We start from the raw sequence: 20,266 nt of genomic DNA on the forward strand, positions 1-20,266 counted from the left end.
CAATTGAGATGGAGAGAGTTTAAAGGGAAACCATCAATTTTAATAATGACTTTTCTGCATGAAAATGTGTAATTATTATTATCTGAAAGAGATTAAGAGAAACAACTAGTCAGGGCATTTTTGAGGGCCTTTTGTTTTGACAGTTCTATATATAGTCAGTTTCATGAAGCCCATATATTGTTGGTTTCCCTTGTCACATGTGTGGGTTACACAGCAACCGGAGAGAGGAAAAACATTAAAAACACTTTAAGAAAATGTAACTGTAAAACTGCAAAAAGTGATTCATAGCCAACTGCAGAATCAGAAACTACTTTTAACTTGGCTAGATTTCAGGTTTACTGTCCCTTAGCATTTTGCCTAGGGCTACAGGGGATCAGTCAGGTTTAGAACGCAATATTAATTGAATCCCACTTCTTCTTCAAAGCTGTTGATCCATACCTCTCACTATACGCTCTTTTGGAGATACAGGAAAAGCCCAGCTGTGGGACTATGGCATGAGAACTCAAAAATCTCAGTCCTAAAATTGTGCATGGATGAAAATGAATTTTAATGGCTTATAATTTAGCTCATTAAAATAGATTTTTAAACAAACCAAGCAAATATTCTTCAGTAAGAAATGGCTGCACATAAAATTTTAACATTCACCCACTTTTGAGTTCAACTCTGCACATTTTCTCTAGCTCAAACAGCTGAATGTTGTTTGTGCTGACATTCCAAAACAAACAGCTTTGAGCTGAGATTAAGGAACAAAATTTAGTCCAAAAAGAGAATCGCTGAGAAAATTATAAGCAAGTGAAAACAGGACATTTACGGTGCACACTGGGGCAAGGACTGCCTTCTCTTTTATATGTGAATAGCGCACAGTTGAATGTGGTCCTGGTCCTCTTTACGAACTCTGGGTGATTTTATAATGTAAACAGTAATGACCTCTATTATAGTTTTTATTATAATATAAAGCTAAGGGGAAATTGAAAATTAAAGTCCTGCTTTTCCTGATACCACTCTTTAATTAAATCAGTTCCAATGGTGTTCCTTCAGATTTACAATGGTGTAACAGAAATCAGTTTGACCCCAGAACTGTATAAACAGATAACCCTATCCATAGCAATGTGCAGTTTGACTTTTGACTCTTCAAGCCCATAAAAAAGTATTCTGCTTTGATCTACTGATGTATAGTTATGGCTGAGAAGGCAATTTTATTGAAAGCCTTAGTACTTTCTAAAAATTACCTCTTGGCCTGAATTTTCTCAGGTATGTAATCAGCTCAAGGATGACTTTTTCTGGAAAGATTTGTGTATTTAAAAAATTGGTTTTGTGAGGCCTAAGAATGTATTTGATTGTACACACATAAGACGTTACTCTATGTGTTCAGGTAACTCAAAACAAGCTGCATCTGAGATGGTCAGACTGGCTATGGCTATATGGCCTGATCCAAATCAAAGCCCACAGAACCAATGGATACTCTCAGTGATTAGAGTGGGCTTTGGATCAGTCCCTCTGTCCTTAAAGGCTGTTGCTATGCTTGAAAAAACTTGCTTTGGAAATATATTTTGGATTGGTTGGCTGTTCATAAACGACTTGCAGAGTTTAGATCTATATGAGCACATATTTGCCGCATCACACGTGACATTTTAGAATAATAATAAAATACTTAGCACTTAAAGAATTGTGCTTCCCATTGGGAACCTGAGGCACACAGACATGATAGTGATTTGCCCAAAATGCATGGCAAATTAGTGACACCACAAAGAATGGAATCCAGGGATGAAATCCTGATTCTACTGAAGTCAGTGGGAGCTTTAAAGTCCATTGATTTAAGTGAACCCAGGGTTTCAGTCCAAGTGTCTTGACTATTAGCCTGTGCTCCAATTGCTTGACTGCACACCCTGGACTGGGCAGACACTGTACTAATGTTAGGTTTCAGAGTAACAGCCGTGTTAGTCTGTATTCGCAAAAAGAAGTGGAGTACTTGTGGCACCTTAGAGACTAACCAATTTATCTGAGCATAAGCTTTCGTGAGCTACAGCTCACTTCATCGGATGCATACTGTGGAAACAGTTTCCACAGTATGCATCCGATGAAGTGAGCTGTAGCTCACGAAAGCTTATGCTCAAATAAATTGGTTAGTCTCTAAGGTGCCACAAGTACTCCTTTTCTTTGTACTAATGTTGACTGATTTGGCTCCTTTCATCCTTACTCTTGGATTATTTTTGCCATACTTATCCAGATGTACAGCCATTAGTGTTTTGCATGGGCTTTTACACAGTGCCACTCCTGAGAAAGGAAGAAAAGCAAGAGAGTGAGTTGTGCGGTTTACATTTTTTACACTGAAATACTGCAGGGAATATTAGTGTAGCCAGAGAGAAAATATGTCCAGGTGAAAACACAGAACGTGCCAGACTGGCTCAGACCAGTGGTCCAACTTAACCAGTATTGTATCTCTAACAGTGGTCAGTACAAGCTGCTGCAGAGGAAGGTATAAGAACCCCAAATAATGGGATAACCTGCCCCCAGAGAAAGTTGCTTCCTGACCCCTCTTTATTTAGAGCTTGTCTGAGTGCCTGATGCATGAACATTTAGCTCCTTTCCAAAACACTTATTTTAATCTTTGCTGTAAGTGTGGAAATTCTAATTGTCCATATAAAAGTCTAATCTCTTTTGAGTACTCCTGCTAAGCTCCTAGCCTCAATGATATCTTGTGGCTGTAAGTTCCTCAGACCAGTTCTGTGTTGTGCAAAAAGGTATTGCCTCTTATCAGTTATGAATTTGCCACCTTCATTACTTTGTGTAGCTTTATCAGATCCCCTCTTTCTCTGCTCCTCTAAAGTAAACAGTCCCAGTGGAGATGTAAAAACCCTGTCTAGATTTTCATTTCAGAATGCTGTATGGACAGGGGAGTAAAATTTTGCCACGCATATTAAAACAGCAAAGGTACATCTGTGTATAGGATAGTAGCACTCTAACAGCTCTGAGGGAAGCGGATGGTAACGTGTCAGAATCTGAACTTAGGCCATATCCCCAGGGCTGTGTGCGGGGCAGATGGGCAGGGAGAGGACTCCTTCTGTTTTCAGCAGGTGCTGCCCAGATGCAGAGGGAAGGTAGCTCTGCGGCTCCCGGATTCTGGGTTGCTCTGGGGGCTGCTCTCACTGATGGTGGCTTTCCCCTCCCCCAGCTACCAGCTGGCTCCTCCACAGCCCAGCATAGCTGGAGATAGTGCCCTGGAAAAGTGCTGTTCTGCCCTCACACAGCATGAGAGGGCTGTCAAGGGGCTATCGCAGAGGTAGGATTAGGCTCTGGGAAACCAGAAGCATGTGTGTCCTACTGAATTCAGTGCTGGAGGCATGAACTGAAGGGGACGTGCCATTGTCACAGGTCACACTGTTGGCAGATGGAGAGGAAAGGGGTGGGGAGGCAAGTGAAAAGAGGGGGAAATCAGGTTAAAACGTGTGTGGGATGGGAGGTATCATCACTTGATTCCCCCGCCCTCCTGCCCAAACTGAGAACTGTTGCAGCACGTTTTGCAAGGAATGCCATCGGTGCTGTCAGTGAGCACAGCCGAGCATCAGGAAGAAGTGAGCAACACCCCGCTTTGATAAACGCCTTCTGTGTTCGTGACCCGAGCGACCCTGTTCTTCCCAACAGAAATTGCAAGGAGAGGGCAATCCTAAAAATATCAATGACACTATCAAGGAATTGTTTGAGATCATTCCCGGAGATGGGGAGCAGCTGCTGGAAAGAGACGTCTCCCGGTGCAGAAGGTGTGCCGTCGTGGGGAACTCTGGGAACCTTAGGCAATCTCAATACGGCCAAGATATCGATGCCCATGACTTCGTGCTCAGGTGAGTACAGAAGAGACTCAGGGATCCTGAACCTCCTGATTGACTCAGTTATTTAACATTTGCCAGCATTTGTAGGGCCAAATTCTGCATTGCTGTGCATCCTGTGAGTCCACAGGGCTGCAGGGTGATTCACGTCAGAGCAGAATCCAGTGCTTGGGTCCTGAGTTAAATCCCACTGAAGTAATTGGCAATACTTATAGAATCATAGAGTATCAGGGTTGGAAGGGACCTCAGGAGGTCATCTAGTCCAACCCCCTGCTCAAAGCAGGACCAATCCCCAACTAAATCATCCCAGCCAGGGCTTTGTCAAACCTGACCTTAAAAACCTCTAAGGAAGGAGATCCCACCACCTCCCTAGGTAACGCATTCCAGTGTTTCACCACCCTCCTAGTGAAAAAGTTTTTCCTAATATCCAACCTAAATCTCCCCCACTGCAACTTGAGACCATTACTCCTCGTTCTGTCAACTGCTACCACTGAGAACAGTCTAGCTCCATCCTCTTTGGAACCCCCTTTCAGGTAGTTGGAAGCAGCTATCAAATCCCCCCTCATTCTTCTCTTGAGCTGACTTTCATGGGAGTGGGACTGGACCCTTAGCAACTAGCACATTACTTCCCCCTCAAGATCAGAACTGGGAATTAATGTCCCTCTCTGAACCAAACAGAGGAGCAAATCCTGCATTGATGCTGAACACCCTCAATTCCCAATGAAATCAATGGAGTTGAAAGTACTCTGCTCCTTGCAGGATCAGGCCCCCCGGCTGGTCAAATGCATCCTTAGCATCACTCCACTAGCATAACTGGGCTAGTTTGACCAGGGTGGAATTTGGCTCCACGAGTTAACTGTGCTAACATGGCATTATGCCTCCTTTAAATGATGCCAGGCTCCGCATAATTGTGTTTCCGATTCTTCATCTAAAAACCGGAGATTTTAAATAAATGTGATATTTGCTTTTACTGCAGATAGTTGGGCTCCCAACATGATTTTTACAAACTTAAACTGATATAAAAGGCCAAATTCTGCTCGCTTTTACTCTGGTGTACTCTCTACGCAGAAAGGGGGAGAGGGATAGCTCAGTGGTTTGAGCATTGGCCTGCTAAACCCAGGGTTGTGAGTTCAATCCTTGAGGGGGCCATTTAGGGATCTGGGACAAAAATTGGGGATTGGTCCTGCTTTGAGCAGGGGGTTGGACTAGATGACCTCCTGATGTCCCTTCCAACCCTGATATTCTATGATTTGCATAAAAAAATTCTCTATGAAATCACTTCACTCACTACTGACATGCAGTGGAATGAAGTAGCTGTTCTACAGTGGACAGTAAAACCCCAGGTAGGACAGGAAGCAACTAGACAACACCAGTTGTGTTACAGTGGGCAGCATCACTAGTCCTCTAAAGTAGCAAATGATGACCATTGTGTCCAGCTGAAATTGCAGGGGTCATTTTAACGAGGCAGAATGGAACTTCCCCAATTGGAATTTAGCCTGGATATCTGGGTTGAATAACCTTATCTTTTCAAAACATGCAATGGGGGATTCAAATGCCACAGCGGTCAGAAGCTTTGTTTAAATCTCAACCAGCACAGTGAGTTCTCGCACTCTTCGGGGCGCTGGTTCAGTACCAGCTCAGATAAAAGAAAAGATCTACAGACTTTTTAAATTATTTGTAGATAATTTTGACCGTGGTGTCAGAATTCATACAATGTAATTCACTAGCTTGGCCTTGAGACCACTGGGAAAGTGCTACTTTCAGGTTGAAGAACTCCAAGCACGAGCAGAGCCCAGCTCACCTTGAGAGTTCCCTTCCAATCCGAATGATTGATTCGGCCCTGTTCTATCCTTAGATATTCAAACAGCTCTTACTGCACACAGTGGGGGCTCTACGAATGGCTGGCTCAGGCTGACAGTGGCAGTTCATGGAGATGTTTTCTTTGGTTTCAATCCCAGTGGGTTTGTGCTGTGACCCCGGAGTCTGGCTGTGTTCTGGGTTCAAATGAAGCCCCAGACTGCCATTGAAACTGCTAGACCCTCCAACAGATCTGATTCACTCAAGGCTCAAACTGCCCTTTCTCTGAGCCCAGGTTGGTTATGAAGTTTGTGAAACAGCCTAAAGCCAGCTGAGTTTTATCTTGCTCGGGGCTTATTTTTGGTAACCGTAAAGGATCAGTGTGAAAGATGGAATGTCATGGTCAACATCCTCCATATCAGAGCTGTCATTTGTGTGTGTGAAGAGCTCAGTGGCATGCTCCATTGGTTAGCACATGTGACTGGGAGCTAGGGAACTTGGGTTTTAGTCCAAGCTCTGACCTTTATTCACAGTGCAACTTTTGACATGTCCCTTAACCAATTTGAGCCTCAGTTTCCTCATCTGTAAAATTGAGATGAGAGTTGCCCTCCTCATGGGAGTGTCGTGGGAGCCACTCAATCAATAGCTGATCCTTGTGCATTGGTTACAACAGCGTCCCTGAGAGCAGGTTTCACTGCTGTAACAGACCATGAAACCTGCTCTCACGGGCTGCAATCACACCTTCCGATTGCAGAGCAGACGTACCCTTAATGGAGATGAGGACCCTGCCTAGCAATTGTATTCTCCACACACCCCAGCAAGTAAGTTTGGGAAACAATTTTCCTCTTGATTTTTTTTCTCTCTATCCTTTCTCGGTTGCAGAATGAATCGTGCTCCAACCGCCGGGTTTGAATCGGACGTTGGAAGCAAAACCACTCACCACTTTGTTTACCCCGAGAGCTTCCGAGACCTGCCAGAAAATGTCAGCATGATTGTGATCCCCTTCAAAACACTGGACCTGCGCTGGATTGTCAGCGCACTCACCACGGGCACAATAAACTTGTAAGTAAAGCTGAGGTCTACAGGTGCTCAAGTTGAATGGGGGACATAGCAGCTGTGTCATCATTGTGATGCTTCCTTGGGGTGCCCAGGATTGTGAGTCGCCTTGTTACCCCCAGCCTCCAGTGTGAGGGAGTCCTGGTGGTAGCTGGGTATCATCTCCCTGACACTTCCAAGCCTTTTGTCACTCAAGAACTCTCCTCAGGGCTCTGCCAGCCCTTACTTTGCCTGGGAGGTTCTCACTTGGTGCACCCCAGTCCTGGAACACCTCAGAAGCATCCCTTTGTGGTATCCGGCCCCTGACACTGGACACTCACAGGAATTGCCAGGTTCACTGTTCCCGAGGGAACAGTATACACACCAGCTTGTTTGAATCAATGGAGGATTCACACTTCCTGCTCCAGCCCTAAGAAGTATTTATAATAAAAACAAAAATACATTTATCAGCAAAGATTCAAGTGAATGGTGAGTAAGAATCTTGGAAGCAGAATTGGTTACATATATAAAACAAAACTTAAAACGCAGTCCTAGGTCTGCCCTTCCCAATGGTTACCTTTCCTGTTTCTAGAGTAGATTCTCTCCCAAGGATTCAGTCTTTGGCAGAGTTGCTGGTTGTCAGTCATAACCAGGATGCAGGTTTTCATGAATACCCCTACCCTTCAAAGGGTTTTCTCAGTAAATGGATAACACAGAGGTCCTTTGTCTTTTCTCTTATACTGCAAAGTTGTGTTTGCACCCCAGAGACAAGACAGCCACCAGTGGGTTTAGTCTCCAATGTCTTCCTGTGTTGACTTCATATCCTTGTGTTGATTTGGAATGCCAATATAGATCCCATTGTGTCTGGCTGATGGTGCTTAACTTTCAGATGAACTGAGACAGGTGAATAAACATCCTACGTCTAACAGAGAACTTGTTTGCCAACTCTGCCTCTGAACATATCTTCAGCACATGTACATAACTCCTTAAATATCACCCCTAAATACATTACCCAGTGTGATGTAAGCTTCGATTAGCCACCGTACACAGCCCTTTGTGGATAAATACTATGAAAGCAGTGTGTTAGATGTAGTGAGTTTGTCAGACCTGATAGAGAGTTTCTGTTACAAACATTGAAACCTTTGCCATTTGGCACTGAGGGGTTCTCAGGGTCACAACAGTGTGTTAGCACAAAGTGTAACCACAGCACAAGAGAGACAAGGCCAGAAGCGCAGCACTGAGTTAAATTCCACTTCTACCTGCGTATCAGAAGATTCCAGTTCTGCAACACACTCAGGAGCAGAATTTGGCCCTTCTGCATTTGTTTTCTTGTAACAGTTTGACTTTTGGGCACATTGTTTGGTGTGGGAGTTCAGAAAAGACTCCTCTTTGTCCCGCGCACAGCAAAACTGGAGAAATGGTAAAGAATGTTTGCTGCTGCTCTAAATCACCAGTGTCCTAGTCAGTTTCCACTTTGATTGTTGGCTTCTTGACCTCGTTCCTGGGGCAATGACTCATTTTGGCTGCTCACCTCTCTTCTCTCAGGTGGAGTTTGGGAAGGAAATGAGTGGAACCTGTATTTTTTAGCCTTCAGATACACGAGACTTCTATTGGTCATAGCTGAAGACAGAACTGGCTGGTTGGAGGGACCTCCAATGGGTCCTTCATTATCCATTCTTCCTGCTTGGAGCTGACAAGTGGCATCTGGCTCCTAATCCCATCTGCAAGGCTCATGTACGGTGTGATCCATCCTGCTAAGCACTTCTGCAATCATTATTATCCCCATTTTACGGATGAGGAAACTGAGGCATAGAGAGGCTTGGGGACTTCGTCAAGGTCACACAGCACATCAACACCAGAGGCAGAAAAAGAATCAAAGCTACCTGGTACCTAATGAGGCCATTTGGTCAAGTCATTTAATTGGTCTACCTCAGTTTTCCCTGTCTGTAACCAAGGACAGTGATCTCTTAAGTAGCCTACTTCCTCCACAGGAGTCTGGGGAAGATTAATTGGTTTAATGCTTGTAGAGTTTGGAATAGATTTGCATGCATGTATCAGAGATCAGGTTATATCCCAAGTATCCCTGTGTTTGAAAAGTTCAGCAACAATAATGAGGGAATGTCAGAGTAATTATAAAAGGGAGAGCTTCTTCACAGTCTTTCTCTCTTCCCCCAACTCCCAACCCCTCAGTTCTGTCCTCTCCTCTCCTCTCCTTCCATCAACAGATGGCTCAGGCAGTGGTGCTATAAGGAGGGCTTTGGGATGGTTGGCCACTGGGAAGCATTCATGGACAGAGGACAGTTCTCTCGGGATGGACTTTACCTGAGTAGGGAGAGAAATAGACTTCTAGGATGGAGGCTGGCACAACTGATTAAGAGAGCTTTAAACTAGGAATTTGGGGGAGATGGTTGGGAGATGTCGAGGTAATCTCCACGCTGGATTTTAACATTGAGAGGGAAGAAAACAAAGTAAGAAAGGATATGGAGAATGGACAAAAGGAGGAAGGGTAGTGTAGATACCAGTCTAATAGGTGATACTGGTGGTAGAATGTCTGTGCCTAATCGGGTAAAGAATGTGAGTGAAGCCAAACAGCAAAAATTAAGATGTTTGTACACTAATGTGTGGAGCCTAGGTAACAAAATGGAGGAACTAGAGCTACTGGTGCAGGAAGTAAAACCAGAAATTATAGGGATAGCAGAAACATGGTGGAATATTAGTCGTGACTGGAGTATGGGTATTGAAGGGTATGTGCTCTTTAGGAAAGACAGAAATAAAGGTAAAGGTGGTGGAGTAGTATTGTATATCGATGATGAGGTAGACAGTAAAGAAATAAGAAGCGATGGAATGGATAAGACAGAGTCCGTCTGGGGAAAAATCACACTGGGGAAGAAAGCTACTAGAGCCTCCCCTGGGATAGTGCTTGGGATGTGCTATAGACCACCGGGATCTAATTTGGTTATGGATAGAAACCTCTTTAATGTTTTTAATGAAGTAAATACTAATGGGAATTGTGTGATCATGGGAGACTTTAACTTCCCAGATATAGACTGGAGGACAAGGGCTAGTAATAATAATAGGGCTCAGATTTTCCTAGATGCGATAGCTGATGGATTCCTTCACCAAGTAGTTGCTGAACCAACAAGAGGGGATGCCATTTTAGATTTGGTTTTCATGAGTAGTGAGGATCTCATAGAAGAAATGGTTGTAGGGGACAATCTTGGTTCAAGCGATCATGAGCTAATTCAGTTCAAACTAAATGGAAGGATAAACAAAAATAGATCTGTGACTATGGGTTTTGATTTCAAAAGGGCTAACCTTAAAAAATTAAGGAAATTAGTTAGGGAAGTGGATTGGACTGAAGAACTTATGGATCTAAAGGTGGAGGAGGCCTGGAATTACTTCCAGTCAAGGTTACAGAAACTATCAGAAGCCTGCATCCCAAGAAAGGGGAAAAAACTCATAGGCAGGAGTTGTAGACCTAGCTGCATGAGCAAGCATCTCAGAGATGTGGTTAAGAAAAAGCAGAAAGCCTACCAGGAGTGGAAGATGGGAGGGATCAGCAAGGAAAGCTACCTTATTGAGGTCAGAACATGTAGGGATAAAGTGAGAAAGGCCAAAAGCCATGTAGAGTTGGACTTTGCAAAGGGAATTAAAACCAATAGTAAAAGGTTCTATAGCCATATAAATAAGAAGAAAACAAAGAAAGAAGAAGTGGGTCTGCTAAACACTGAGGATGGAGTAGAGATTAAGGATAATTTAGGCATAGCCCAATATCTAAAAAAATACTTTGCCTCAGTCTTTAATTAGGCTAATGAGGAGCTTAGGGATAATGGTAGGATGACCAATAGGAATGAGGATATTGAGGTAGATATTACTACATCCGAGGTAGAAGCCAAACTCGAACAGCTTAATGGGACTAAATCGGGGGGCCCAGATAATCTTCGTCCAAGACTATTAAAGGAACTGGCACATGAAATTGGAAGCCCATTAGCAAGAATTTTTAATGAATCTTTAAACTCAGGGGTTGTACTGTATGACTGGAGAATTGCTAACATAGTTCCTATTTTTAAGAAAGGGGAAAAAAGTGATCTGGGTAAGCATAGGCCTGTAAGTTTGACACCTGTAGTATGTAAGGTCTTGGAAAAATTTTGAAGAAGAAAGTAGTTAAGGAAATTGAGGTCAATGGTAACTGGGACAAAATACAACATGGTTTTACAAAAGGTAGATCGTGCCAAACCAACCTGATCTCCTTCTTTGAGAAGGTAACAGATTTTTTAGACAAAGGAAATGCAGTGGATCTAATTTACCTCAATTTCAGTAAGGCATTTGATACGGTTGCACATGGGGAATTATTAGCTAAATTGGAAAAGATGGGGATCAATATGAAAATTGAAAGGTGGATAAGGAACTGGTTAAAGGGGAGACTACAAAGGGTCATACTTAAAGGTGAACTGTCAGGCTGGAAGGAGGTTACTAGTGGAGTTCCTCAGGGATCGGTTTGGGGACCAATCTTATTTAATCTTTTTATTACTGACCTCGGCACAAAAAGTGGGAATGTGCTAATAAAGTTTGTGGAAGATACAAAGCTGGGAAGTATTGCCAATACAGAGAGAGACCGGGATATCATACAGGAAGATCTGGGTGACCTTGTAAACTGGAGTAATAGTAATAGGATGAAATTTAATAGTGAAAAGTGCAAGGTCAGGGATTTAGGGATTAACAACAAGAATTTTTGTTATAAACTGGGGACGCATCACTTGGAAGTAACAGAGGAGGAGAAGGACCTCGGAGTAACTATGAGCCGCCAATGTGATATGGCTGTGAAAAAAGCTAATGTGGTCTTGGGATGCATCAGGCGAGGTATTTCCAGTGGAGATAAGGAGGTGTTAGTACGATTATACTAGGCACTGGTGAGACCTCATCTGGAATACTGTGTGCAGTTCTGGTCTCCCATGTTTAAGAAGGATGAATTCAAACTGGAACAGATACAGAGAAGGGCTACTAGGATGATCTGAGGAATGGAAAACCTGTGTTTTGAAAGGAGACTCAAAGAGCTTGGCTTGTTTAGCCTAACCAAAAGAAGGCTGAGGGGAGACATGATTGGTCTCTATAAATATATCAGAAGGATACATACCAGGGAGGGAGAGGAATTATTTAAGCTCAGTACTAATGTGGACACAAAAATAAATGGATATAAACTGGCCATCGGGAAGTTTAGACTTGAAATTAGACGACGGTTTCTAACCATCAGAGGAGTGAAGTTCTGGAACAGCCTTCGAAGGGGAGGCAAAAGACATATCTGGCTTCAAGGCTAAGCTTGATACGTTTATGGAGGGGATGGTATGATGGGATAGCCTAATTTTGGCAATTAATTGATCTTTGACTATTAGTGGTAAATATGCCCAATGGCCTGTGATGGGACACTAGATAGGGTGGAATCTGAGTTACTATGGAAAATTCTTTCCTGGGAGTCTGGCTGGTGAGTCTTGCCCACATGCTCAGGGTTTAGCTGATAGCCATATTTGGGGTCGGGAAGGAATTTTCCTCCAGGGCAGATTGGCAGAGGTCCTGCGGGGGGGGTTCACCTTCCTCTGCAGCGTGGGGCAGGGGTCACTTGCTAGAGGATTCTCTGCACCTTGAAGTCTTTAAAACCACGATTTGAGGACTTCAATAGCTCAGACATAGGTCAGGGGTTTGTTACAGGAGTGGGTGGGTGAGATTCTATGGCTTGCGTTGTGCAGGAGGTCAGACTAGACGATCATAATGGTCCTTTCTGACCTTAAAGTCTGTGATTCTATGATTCCTTCCCTTCTCCCACTACATAAAGCAAACCCAGTGTTAGATTTCTTGTGTGATTTCATTTCCTGATGGGATATTTTCTCCTATTCTGAAACAGTCTGACATCATCCCATGTCAGAGTCTACGTATATAGCAAACTGTTTGCTCAAGATCTTGCTCGATTAGATCTATGACTGACTGCTGAAGGACCAAGAAGTTAGTCCCAGAGTGTGTAAAAGAGGAGCGGTCTTGCCTCTGCACAGAATTAATCTGTCTCCAGCTGTCTGACTCAGGCAGATCCCAGAGGTTAGATAAACAGAGCAGAGGAGAAGGGCTCAGAACCACCTTGTTTTCCTCCTTCCTGGTGAAAGCAGAGCTCCCAAAGGACCTGCTCCTCATAGCTCAGAAAGAAACCTGTGGCCCAAAGAGACTGGTGACCAGATGTGGGTAGGCAAAGATGCCTTATCATGGTGCTGTCAGAGCAGACTTGCACCTGTGGGCTAAGTTCGTGGTGTAGCTTAAGCAAGAGAGGATGGACTGCCTTGGTCCCTGACTCCCCTGATGCTGTCTGCCAGGTGGCTCAGCTGTGTGTGGGTCACTTGGGAGCAGGCCCTGTAAGTGCACATGCTGAGTAGGACCTGAGCATTCCGGAGGAGACTCAGAGGAACAAAGCTCCAGTTGAGTCCACTGCAGGAAGGCTCCCGGGGCGTAGGTTAAAGACCCACATCCCCCATCGCTTGGCTGGTCTGCTGGTCTGCTGAGAGGCATCAAGCAGACGCTTCAGAGTGGCTGTGTACATGGGCCTTCAGAAAAGAGCACAGGAACACTGAGAGAGGGGCAGTTCTCCCTTTCACGTGCTGGGAATCTCCTGCGAAGGGAATTGGAGATGAAACAGAAGGGGACGTTCTGGGATCAGTCCTGTGGAGAGAGGGAAAGTATTGTATCTGCTGGGCTCAACAGAGGAGACTAACTATGAGGAGAGAGTCAGGATTAGATGAGTTGACCCAGGAAGTATGAACCGTGTACCTAGCCTATGGCCATGAGCTGGTAAGGGCACTTCCTGCTGGGACCAGGCCCTGCTAAAAGATCTGTTTTCTTCTTTGTTTGATAAACAAATGGGGAGGAAGAGATGCCAGGTGGGCAAAGCTGGACCATAACTTTGTGTACACCTGCACTGCTCCAGCAGCTACCTCTCACCCTCCCCATCCACTTGTTGACCGCTGCAGATGAGCTTGGCGAAGGGGCAAGGGCAGCCTCTGAACATCTGCTGAACTAACCCTGAGTGGAGGGGGAAATTCTTCACTGGAACAACAGTTAGTTGTTGAAAGCTGACGCATGAAAGAAGCTTGTGGTTGTACTGTATAGTGAAAGCATCCCTGCTTCATGTTCCACTTTGGTGCCTCAGAATCATAGAATCCTAGAAGATTAGGGTTGGAAAAGACCTCAGGAGGTCATCTAGCCCAAACCCCTGCTCAAAGCTGGACCAACACCAACTAAATCATCCCAGCCAGGGCTTTGTCAAGCTGGGCCTTAAAAACCTCTAAGGATGGAGATTCCACCACCTTCCTAGGTAACCCATTCCAGTGCTTCACCATGCTCCTAGTGAAATAGTGTTTCCTAATATCCAACCTAGACCTCCCCCTCTGCAACTTGAGACCATTGCTCCTTGTTCTCTCATCTGCCACCACTGAGAACAGCCCAGCTCCATCCTCTTTGGAACCCCGCTTCAGGTAGTTGAAGGCTGCTATCAGATCCCCCCTTACTCTTCTCCTCTGCAGACTAAACAAGCCCAGTTCCCTCAGCCTCGCCTCGTAAGCTGTGATTCATCACACAATGACTGGTAGTAAAAATTAGTCATTTCACAAACAGACGTTAAGGTGACAATTAAACTGTACTTCAATGACTGTTCTTTGTCAACATTGAACTATGAATTCAAATAAAACTGGATTTTCTTTTGTTCATCAACTAGTATTTCCTGGCCCATCCCTGGGCATGGGTTTTTCTATCTAAGGAATTGTGTACTTTACATTTTTCTTAAGTAGGAAGTGATATCCTGGTTACAAATCATGACTTAGGGTGTTTGCCCCGTAGCACCCATCATTGATGATGTCCCCGTGCACACAGAGAGCAAGTCTAGGTCAAACTGTTTCACTTCTGGGGAAAGTGTTTTGAAATGTTTTAGCCCTTTGCTCAACTGCAGTGCCTAAAGCAAAGAGGAAAAGTGGAGATTTTCATGAATAACTTCACCCACTGATGATCAGAGCAGTTTGAAATGTTGCTAAGGAAAACTATTTCTAAAAAATTCCAAAATCTGGCCTTTCGCATAAAATGAAAGTCAGATTTTTATTTTTTACAGAAACACTTTCAGTTTTCCCAGAGGATGTGGAAAAAGCTAATGTACTCAATGCTTTTTTTGCCTCTGTCTTCACGAACAAGGTCAGCTCCCAGACTGCTGCACTGGGCAGCACAGCATGGGGAGGAGGTGACCAGCCCTCTGTGGAGAAAGAAGTGGTTCGGGACTATTTAGAAAAGCTGGACGTGCACAAGTCCATGGGGCCAGATGCTATGCATCCGAGAGTGCTAAAGGAGTTGGCGGATGTGATTGCAGAGCCATTGGCCATTATCTTTGAAAACTCATGGCGATCGGGGGAAGTCCCGGGCGACTGGAAAAAGGCTAATGTAATGCCCATCTTTAAAAAAGGGAAGAAGGAGAATCCTGGGAACTACAGGCCAGTCAGCCTCACCTCAGTCCCTGGAAAAATCATGGAGCAGGTCCTCAAGGAATCAATTCTGAAGCACTTAGAGGAGAGGAAAGTGATCAGGAACAGTCAGCATGGATTCACCAAGGGCAAGTCATGCCTGACTAATCTAATTTCCTTCTATGAGGAGATAACGGGCTCTGTGGATGAAGGGAAAGCAGTGGACATGTTGTTCCTTGACTTTAGCAAAGCTTTTGACATAGTCTCCCACAGTATTCTTGCCAGCAAGTTAAAGAAGTATGGGCTGGATGAATGGACTATAAGGTGGACAGAAAGTTGGCTAGATTGTCGGGCTCAACGGGTAGTGATCAATGGCTCCAAGTCTAGTTGGCAGCTGATATCAAGTGGAGTGCCCCAAGGGTCGGTCCTGGGGCTGGTTTTGTTCAATATCTTCATAAATGATCTGGAGGATGGTGTGGATTGCACCCTCAGCAAGTTTGCGGATGACACTAAACTGGGAGGAGAGGTAGATACGCTGGAGGGTAGGGATAGGATACAGAGGGCCCTAGACAAATTGGAGGATTGGGCCAAAAGAAATCGGATGAGCTTCAACAAGGACAAGTGCAGAGTCCTGCACTTAGGACGGAAGAATCCAATGCACCGCTACAGACTAGGGACCGAATGGCTCGGCAGCAGTTCCGCAGAAAAGGACCTAGGGGTGACAGTGGACGAGAAGCTGGATATGAGTCAACAGTGTGCCCGTGTTGCCAAGAAGGCCAATGGCATTTTGGGATGTATAAGTAGGGGCATTGCCAGCAGATCGAGGGATGTGATCGTTCCCCTCTATTCGACACTGGTGAGGCCTCATCAGGAGTACTGTGTCCAGTTTTGGGCCCCACACTACAAGAAAGATGTGGAAAAATTGGAAAGAGTCCAGCGGAGGGCAAGAAAAATGATTAAGGAACTGGAACACATGAGTTATGAGGAGAGGCTGAGGGAACTGGGGATGTTTAGTCTACGGAAGAGAAGAATGAGGGGGGATTTGATAGCTGCTTTCAACTACCTGAAGGGGGGGTCCAAAGAGGATGGCTCTAGACTGTTCTCAGTGGTAGCAGATGACAGAACAAGGAGTAATGGTCTCAAGTTGCAGTGGGGGAGATTTAGGTTGGATATTAGGAAAAACTTTTTCACTAGCAGGGTGGTGAAACACTGGAATGCGTTACCTAGGGAGGTGGTGGAATCTCCTTCCTTAGAAGTTTTTAAGGTCAGGCTTGACAAAGCCCTGGCTGGGATGATTTAATTGGGGATCGGTCCTGCTTTGAGCAGGGGATTGGACTAGATGACCTCCTGAGGTCCTTTCCAACCCTGATATTCTATGATTCTATGAATGTTTCCTATTTTATGATAATTTTTCCCCCCTAATCCCACTCTTGCTTGGGAGACAATGTCACATGCTGGGGATTTTCAGAATCCAAATTTTTCAAAACTGGAAAATTTGTTTCAACAAAGGTGGGGGTGGAGAACATAGCTTTTGAAAATTCTGATTGGTTTAAGCAAATTAATTAATTAAAAACTGCAGAAAATTTTTGGAAAACAAAAAATTGGTACATTTTGAAAAGAGGCAAGAACCTTGACTTTTTTCTCAGGTTCATTTCTTCCCCTCCCCCCCCCCCCCCCGCCAACTAACTCAATGGATGATAACAATGTGCAAGAAATTCTGCTCTGAAGTCCTGAACCTTCAGGAACAGTCAACAGGAGTCTTTCAAGTAATTTAGATCAGGTTTTAGTTGCACCTATTTCAAATCAGTGGAGTCAAATCACTAGTGTTACTCCCGATTTACACCAGAGTGACTGAATTCACAGTCTGGCCCTCTGTCTGCAGCTTTATACTGATTATTATAAAACACAATGGAATCCTCTAATCTGCCTTGTTAAATAGGCTTTGAAGGAGGAGTAAATCATTTATTGTTTATCCATTCATAGACTGTATCCCAGCGCTTTGCAGAACATCGTCAGCCAAACAAGCACTTATGGAATAATAAACCAAACAAAAGCAGTAACTGGAGGTGCGTTTGGTTGTGTTTTAAAACAGACGGGGCCCTGCTTTGCAGACAGACCGCAAGACCTGCTCTTGCCAACCTGCCTGTACATAGGGGCTGGCTGCAGCATAGTGGGTGTCAATCTCCCTGAGCTGCCGATCAGACTGAGGCTTCTGTGCAGCCACTGTGCCACTCGATGAAAATATGGTAAAGAGAAGCAGTGGTAAGCTGCCCAGGTGGCTTTGTTTCAGCAGGCCCCAGCTCAGGGTCCACTGTCGGATTGTTTGGGCAGCACTTTTTTGCCTCAGCAGGTCTAACTGGACCCCTGCTGCCTCCTGATTCCATTCCTCATTCCTCCCTCAGATCAGTTTATGCCTACTAGCTTGTGTGGTTCAGCCTGAAGGCTTTGCTACAGGCCAGGCACACTGGGGCCGGAAAAGCCCCATATTCAATTTGAATGCTCTCTCCTTCAAACCCAGCTTGTGCTCTCCTTTGGCGATTCATACCTTAGTCGTGATTTGTCTCTCTCCCTTCTGTATTTTAGGTGCTCTCGCTTTCCTTATATTGCATATATTGTGCAAGATCTGGAGTAGATGATAGGCCCTCAAAATGCAGGAACATATGACTAACACTAGTTCATGCCCATTGATCTGCCCCCTCTCCCGAAGTCCATTCTCTTCATTCGTCTGCCGACTCTTGTAACTCCCAGCTAGGGAGCACTCTTGCCTTCGCCGTCCCGAATATGACCTGAAACTGCCAAGACTTCCCCTGTTGACTCTGGTAACTGTCTACACTACGGGGATGATAGCAGCATAGAATCATAGAATATCAGGGTTGGAAGGGACCTCAGGAGGTCATCTAGTCCAACCCCCTGCTCAAAGCAGGACCAATCCCCAACTAAATCATCCCAGCCAGGGCTTTGTCAAGCCTGACCTTAAAAACCTCAAAGGAAGGAAATTCCATCACCTCCCTAGGTAACGAGGTGGCACCATAACTATATCAGCATAACCCCGTAGGGTGAGCGCAGCCTACACCAATGGAAGGGGTGTTTCCATCATGGTAGGAGCAGCACCTCCCCAAGCGATGGGTAGCCGGGTGGATGGAAGCACTGGATTTTTCACGCCCCTGAACGCCGAAGCTATGTTGATCTAAGTTTTGAGTATAAGAAGAAACAGCAACAAAGGATAATAGAGAAGGGTTAGATAAACAGATTAATATAGGCATGAGTTAAAACTAGGAATGAGTTAAAAATATACCTAATAATAAAAAAGAGTAAAAAATAAACTCTAAACATTTAGATCCAACCAATAGGAATCTTGCAGTGGTTTCCTTTCCCTCCTTCGTGGTTTATTCAGATGGTGAGCTCTTTAGAGTGAGGCTCTGTCTTGTTATGTTTTAAGGCAAGGATCTAGCATAATTTAGGTTGCATTCTGAACAACAAATGAAACCAAAGCGCCAGTGTGCTCTTTCTTCAAGAAAACTCACAGACACTTTACATGTATATGTGTTTTGGGATCCCTGCACACATGTGGCCAGTAGTATTATTGCCAGAATGGCTTGTGCCTGTGATGCAGAGGAAATCAGGCTTTTCTTTCTGAACACAGAACTCTGGCCTTCACCAACCCCAGGGACTTGCAAGCACAACTGTAAGATCTAGCCACCAAGATCTTTACATTAGCAGCTGCTGGCAACTTCTGATTCTTCCTAGCTGTTTGAGAGGGGAGGGACAATGTTCTTAGAGCATGTGGGATGGGGCCATATACCGTGAGTGGTGGTGTGGACGGTAACTGCCTTTCTATTACTAACAACCAAATAATATCTCTACGCATCCGCTGAAAGTAACGAATCCTTATCCAGAACGATTAAGAGGGAGGGGGTCTCCCCCTACTGGTGAAATGTATGCAAGCCATGCATTAGGCTGAAAACAAAACTCCACAGTTAAGGTGCAATTCTTTTCTGTGTGGTCATCTTTCAATGAGATGTTGAAATGGTAGCGTATTTTCCATGAATTTGTTATATTTGTTATTTTCAGTCACCATTATTCTTATTTTAACCTCTTCTTGATAAATTTTTTTAAGAATAAACTTTTTTTTTTTTTACTTTAAAATGCACCTTTCATTTGACTTTTACTAATCTGGCTATATTTTTCTTGAACAGCACATATGTTCCGGTTCCACGTAAAATCAAAGTGAAAAGAGACAAGGTGAGTTGTGTCTGTCTGTTTTCTCCGTTAATTGTCCTGCGGAAGTTGCTGCCACAAGATATTCTTGGGACAAAAAGCTTGGGAGGATCCAAAGAAGTGTGCAAGTAATTACGCAAGCAATAAAAATACCCACAGTTACATTTTTAGCTAGGGTAAAAATGTACAGCCTTGTGACTCAGCATTAACTAACTGAGGTTAGGAGGAAACTTGTGCTGTTTCTGCCCATTATTAAGGTTTTATAGCTTCCTCTAGTACTAATCAGAAACATCTGGCCTATTGGTCTGATCCAATCCAACGATTTCTGTGTTTCTGCTTGACATAGACTAACATCTTAGAATAGCACCGCTTTAAACATTGAACAAAATATACAATGTTTAGTTTTCAGTCAACAATTGTGCATGGTTTTTTTTTTCTTTTTTTAATTAAATTGCTTGAACACAAGGGATGATTCTCATTTTCTAGGACAGGATTTCTCAATCTTGTTTCCGTCACTCCCCCCAACTTATTTTTTAACTCGAAGCCCCTGTCTTATACCATGAGACTTTCAAATGTGCTCTAGATGGAACTGGGGTCATTTAGTATATTGAGTCCAATAAAGGGGATTCTGCTTTAAATAAATCAGCCGTTTGAGTTGGCGGTCTAACGGTGCATAGGCCAGGAAACCTTTCAAAAGCACATACCTTATTATTCACAAAGTTTTCAGGCAGTATTCTCGATTTCAGCACTGAAGAGTGCTAGTGGGGTTGTGACCCTGTGATCCAGTTTGCAATGCCATTCAGTGAAATTTGGCCCAGCTGCCCCCCCCCCACACCATGACAGAGGGGCAGAGAGGCAAAATTTCAGTGAGTGGCATTGCAACCCTGTGAGTGTGTAGGAAGGGTTGCCACCCTC

General features: G+C 44.3%; 1 protein-coding gene and 1 long non-coding RNA gene across 5 annotated transcripts in view; one reads left to right on the top strand and one right to left on the bottom strand.

The window, feature by feature from the left end:
* The window catches only part of ST3GAL1 (ST3 beta-galactoside alpha-2,3-sialyltransferase 1), a 120,063-nt gene that overhangs the window by 93,441 nt on the left and 6,356 nt on the right, over positions 1-20,266 (top strand). For all 3 annotated transcript variants that reach the window (XM_074943814.1, XM_074943815.1, XM_074943816.1), the window contains 3 exons: positions 3,643-3,839; positions 6,504-6,683; positions 19,330-19,375. In XM_074943814.1, the coding sequence (XP_074799915.1) occupies positions 3,643-3,839; positions 6,504-6,683; positions 19,330-19,375 (423 nt within the window). The remainder of the gene's footprint in view (positions 1-3,642; positions 3,840-6,503; positions 6,684-19,329; positions 19,376-20,266) is intronic.
* Positions 1-20,266, bottom strand: part of LOC141982085 (uncharacterized) — a 179,518-nt gene that overhangs the window by 89,927 nt on the left and 69,325 nt on the right. The gene's annotated exons all lie outside the window — the stretch shown is intronic.

This window comes from Natator depressus, chromosome 2, assembly GCF_965152275.1.
Source record: "Natator depressus isolate rNatDep1 chromosome 2, rNatDep2.hap1, whole genome shotgun sequence".
NCBI lineage: Eukaryota > Metazoa > Chordata > Testudines > Cheloniidae > Natator > Natator depressus.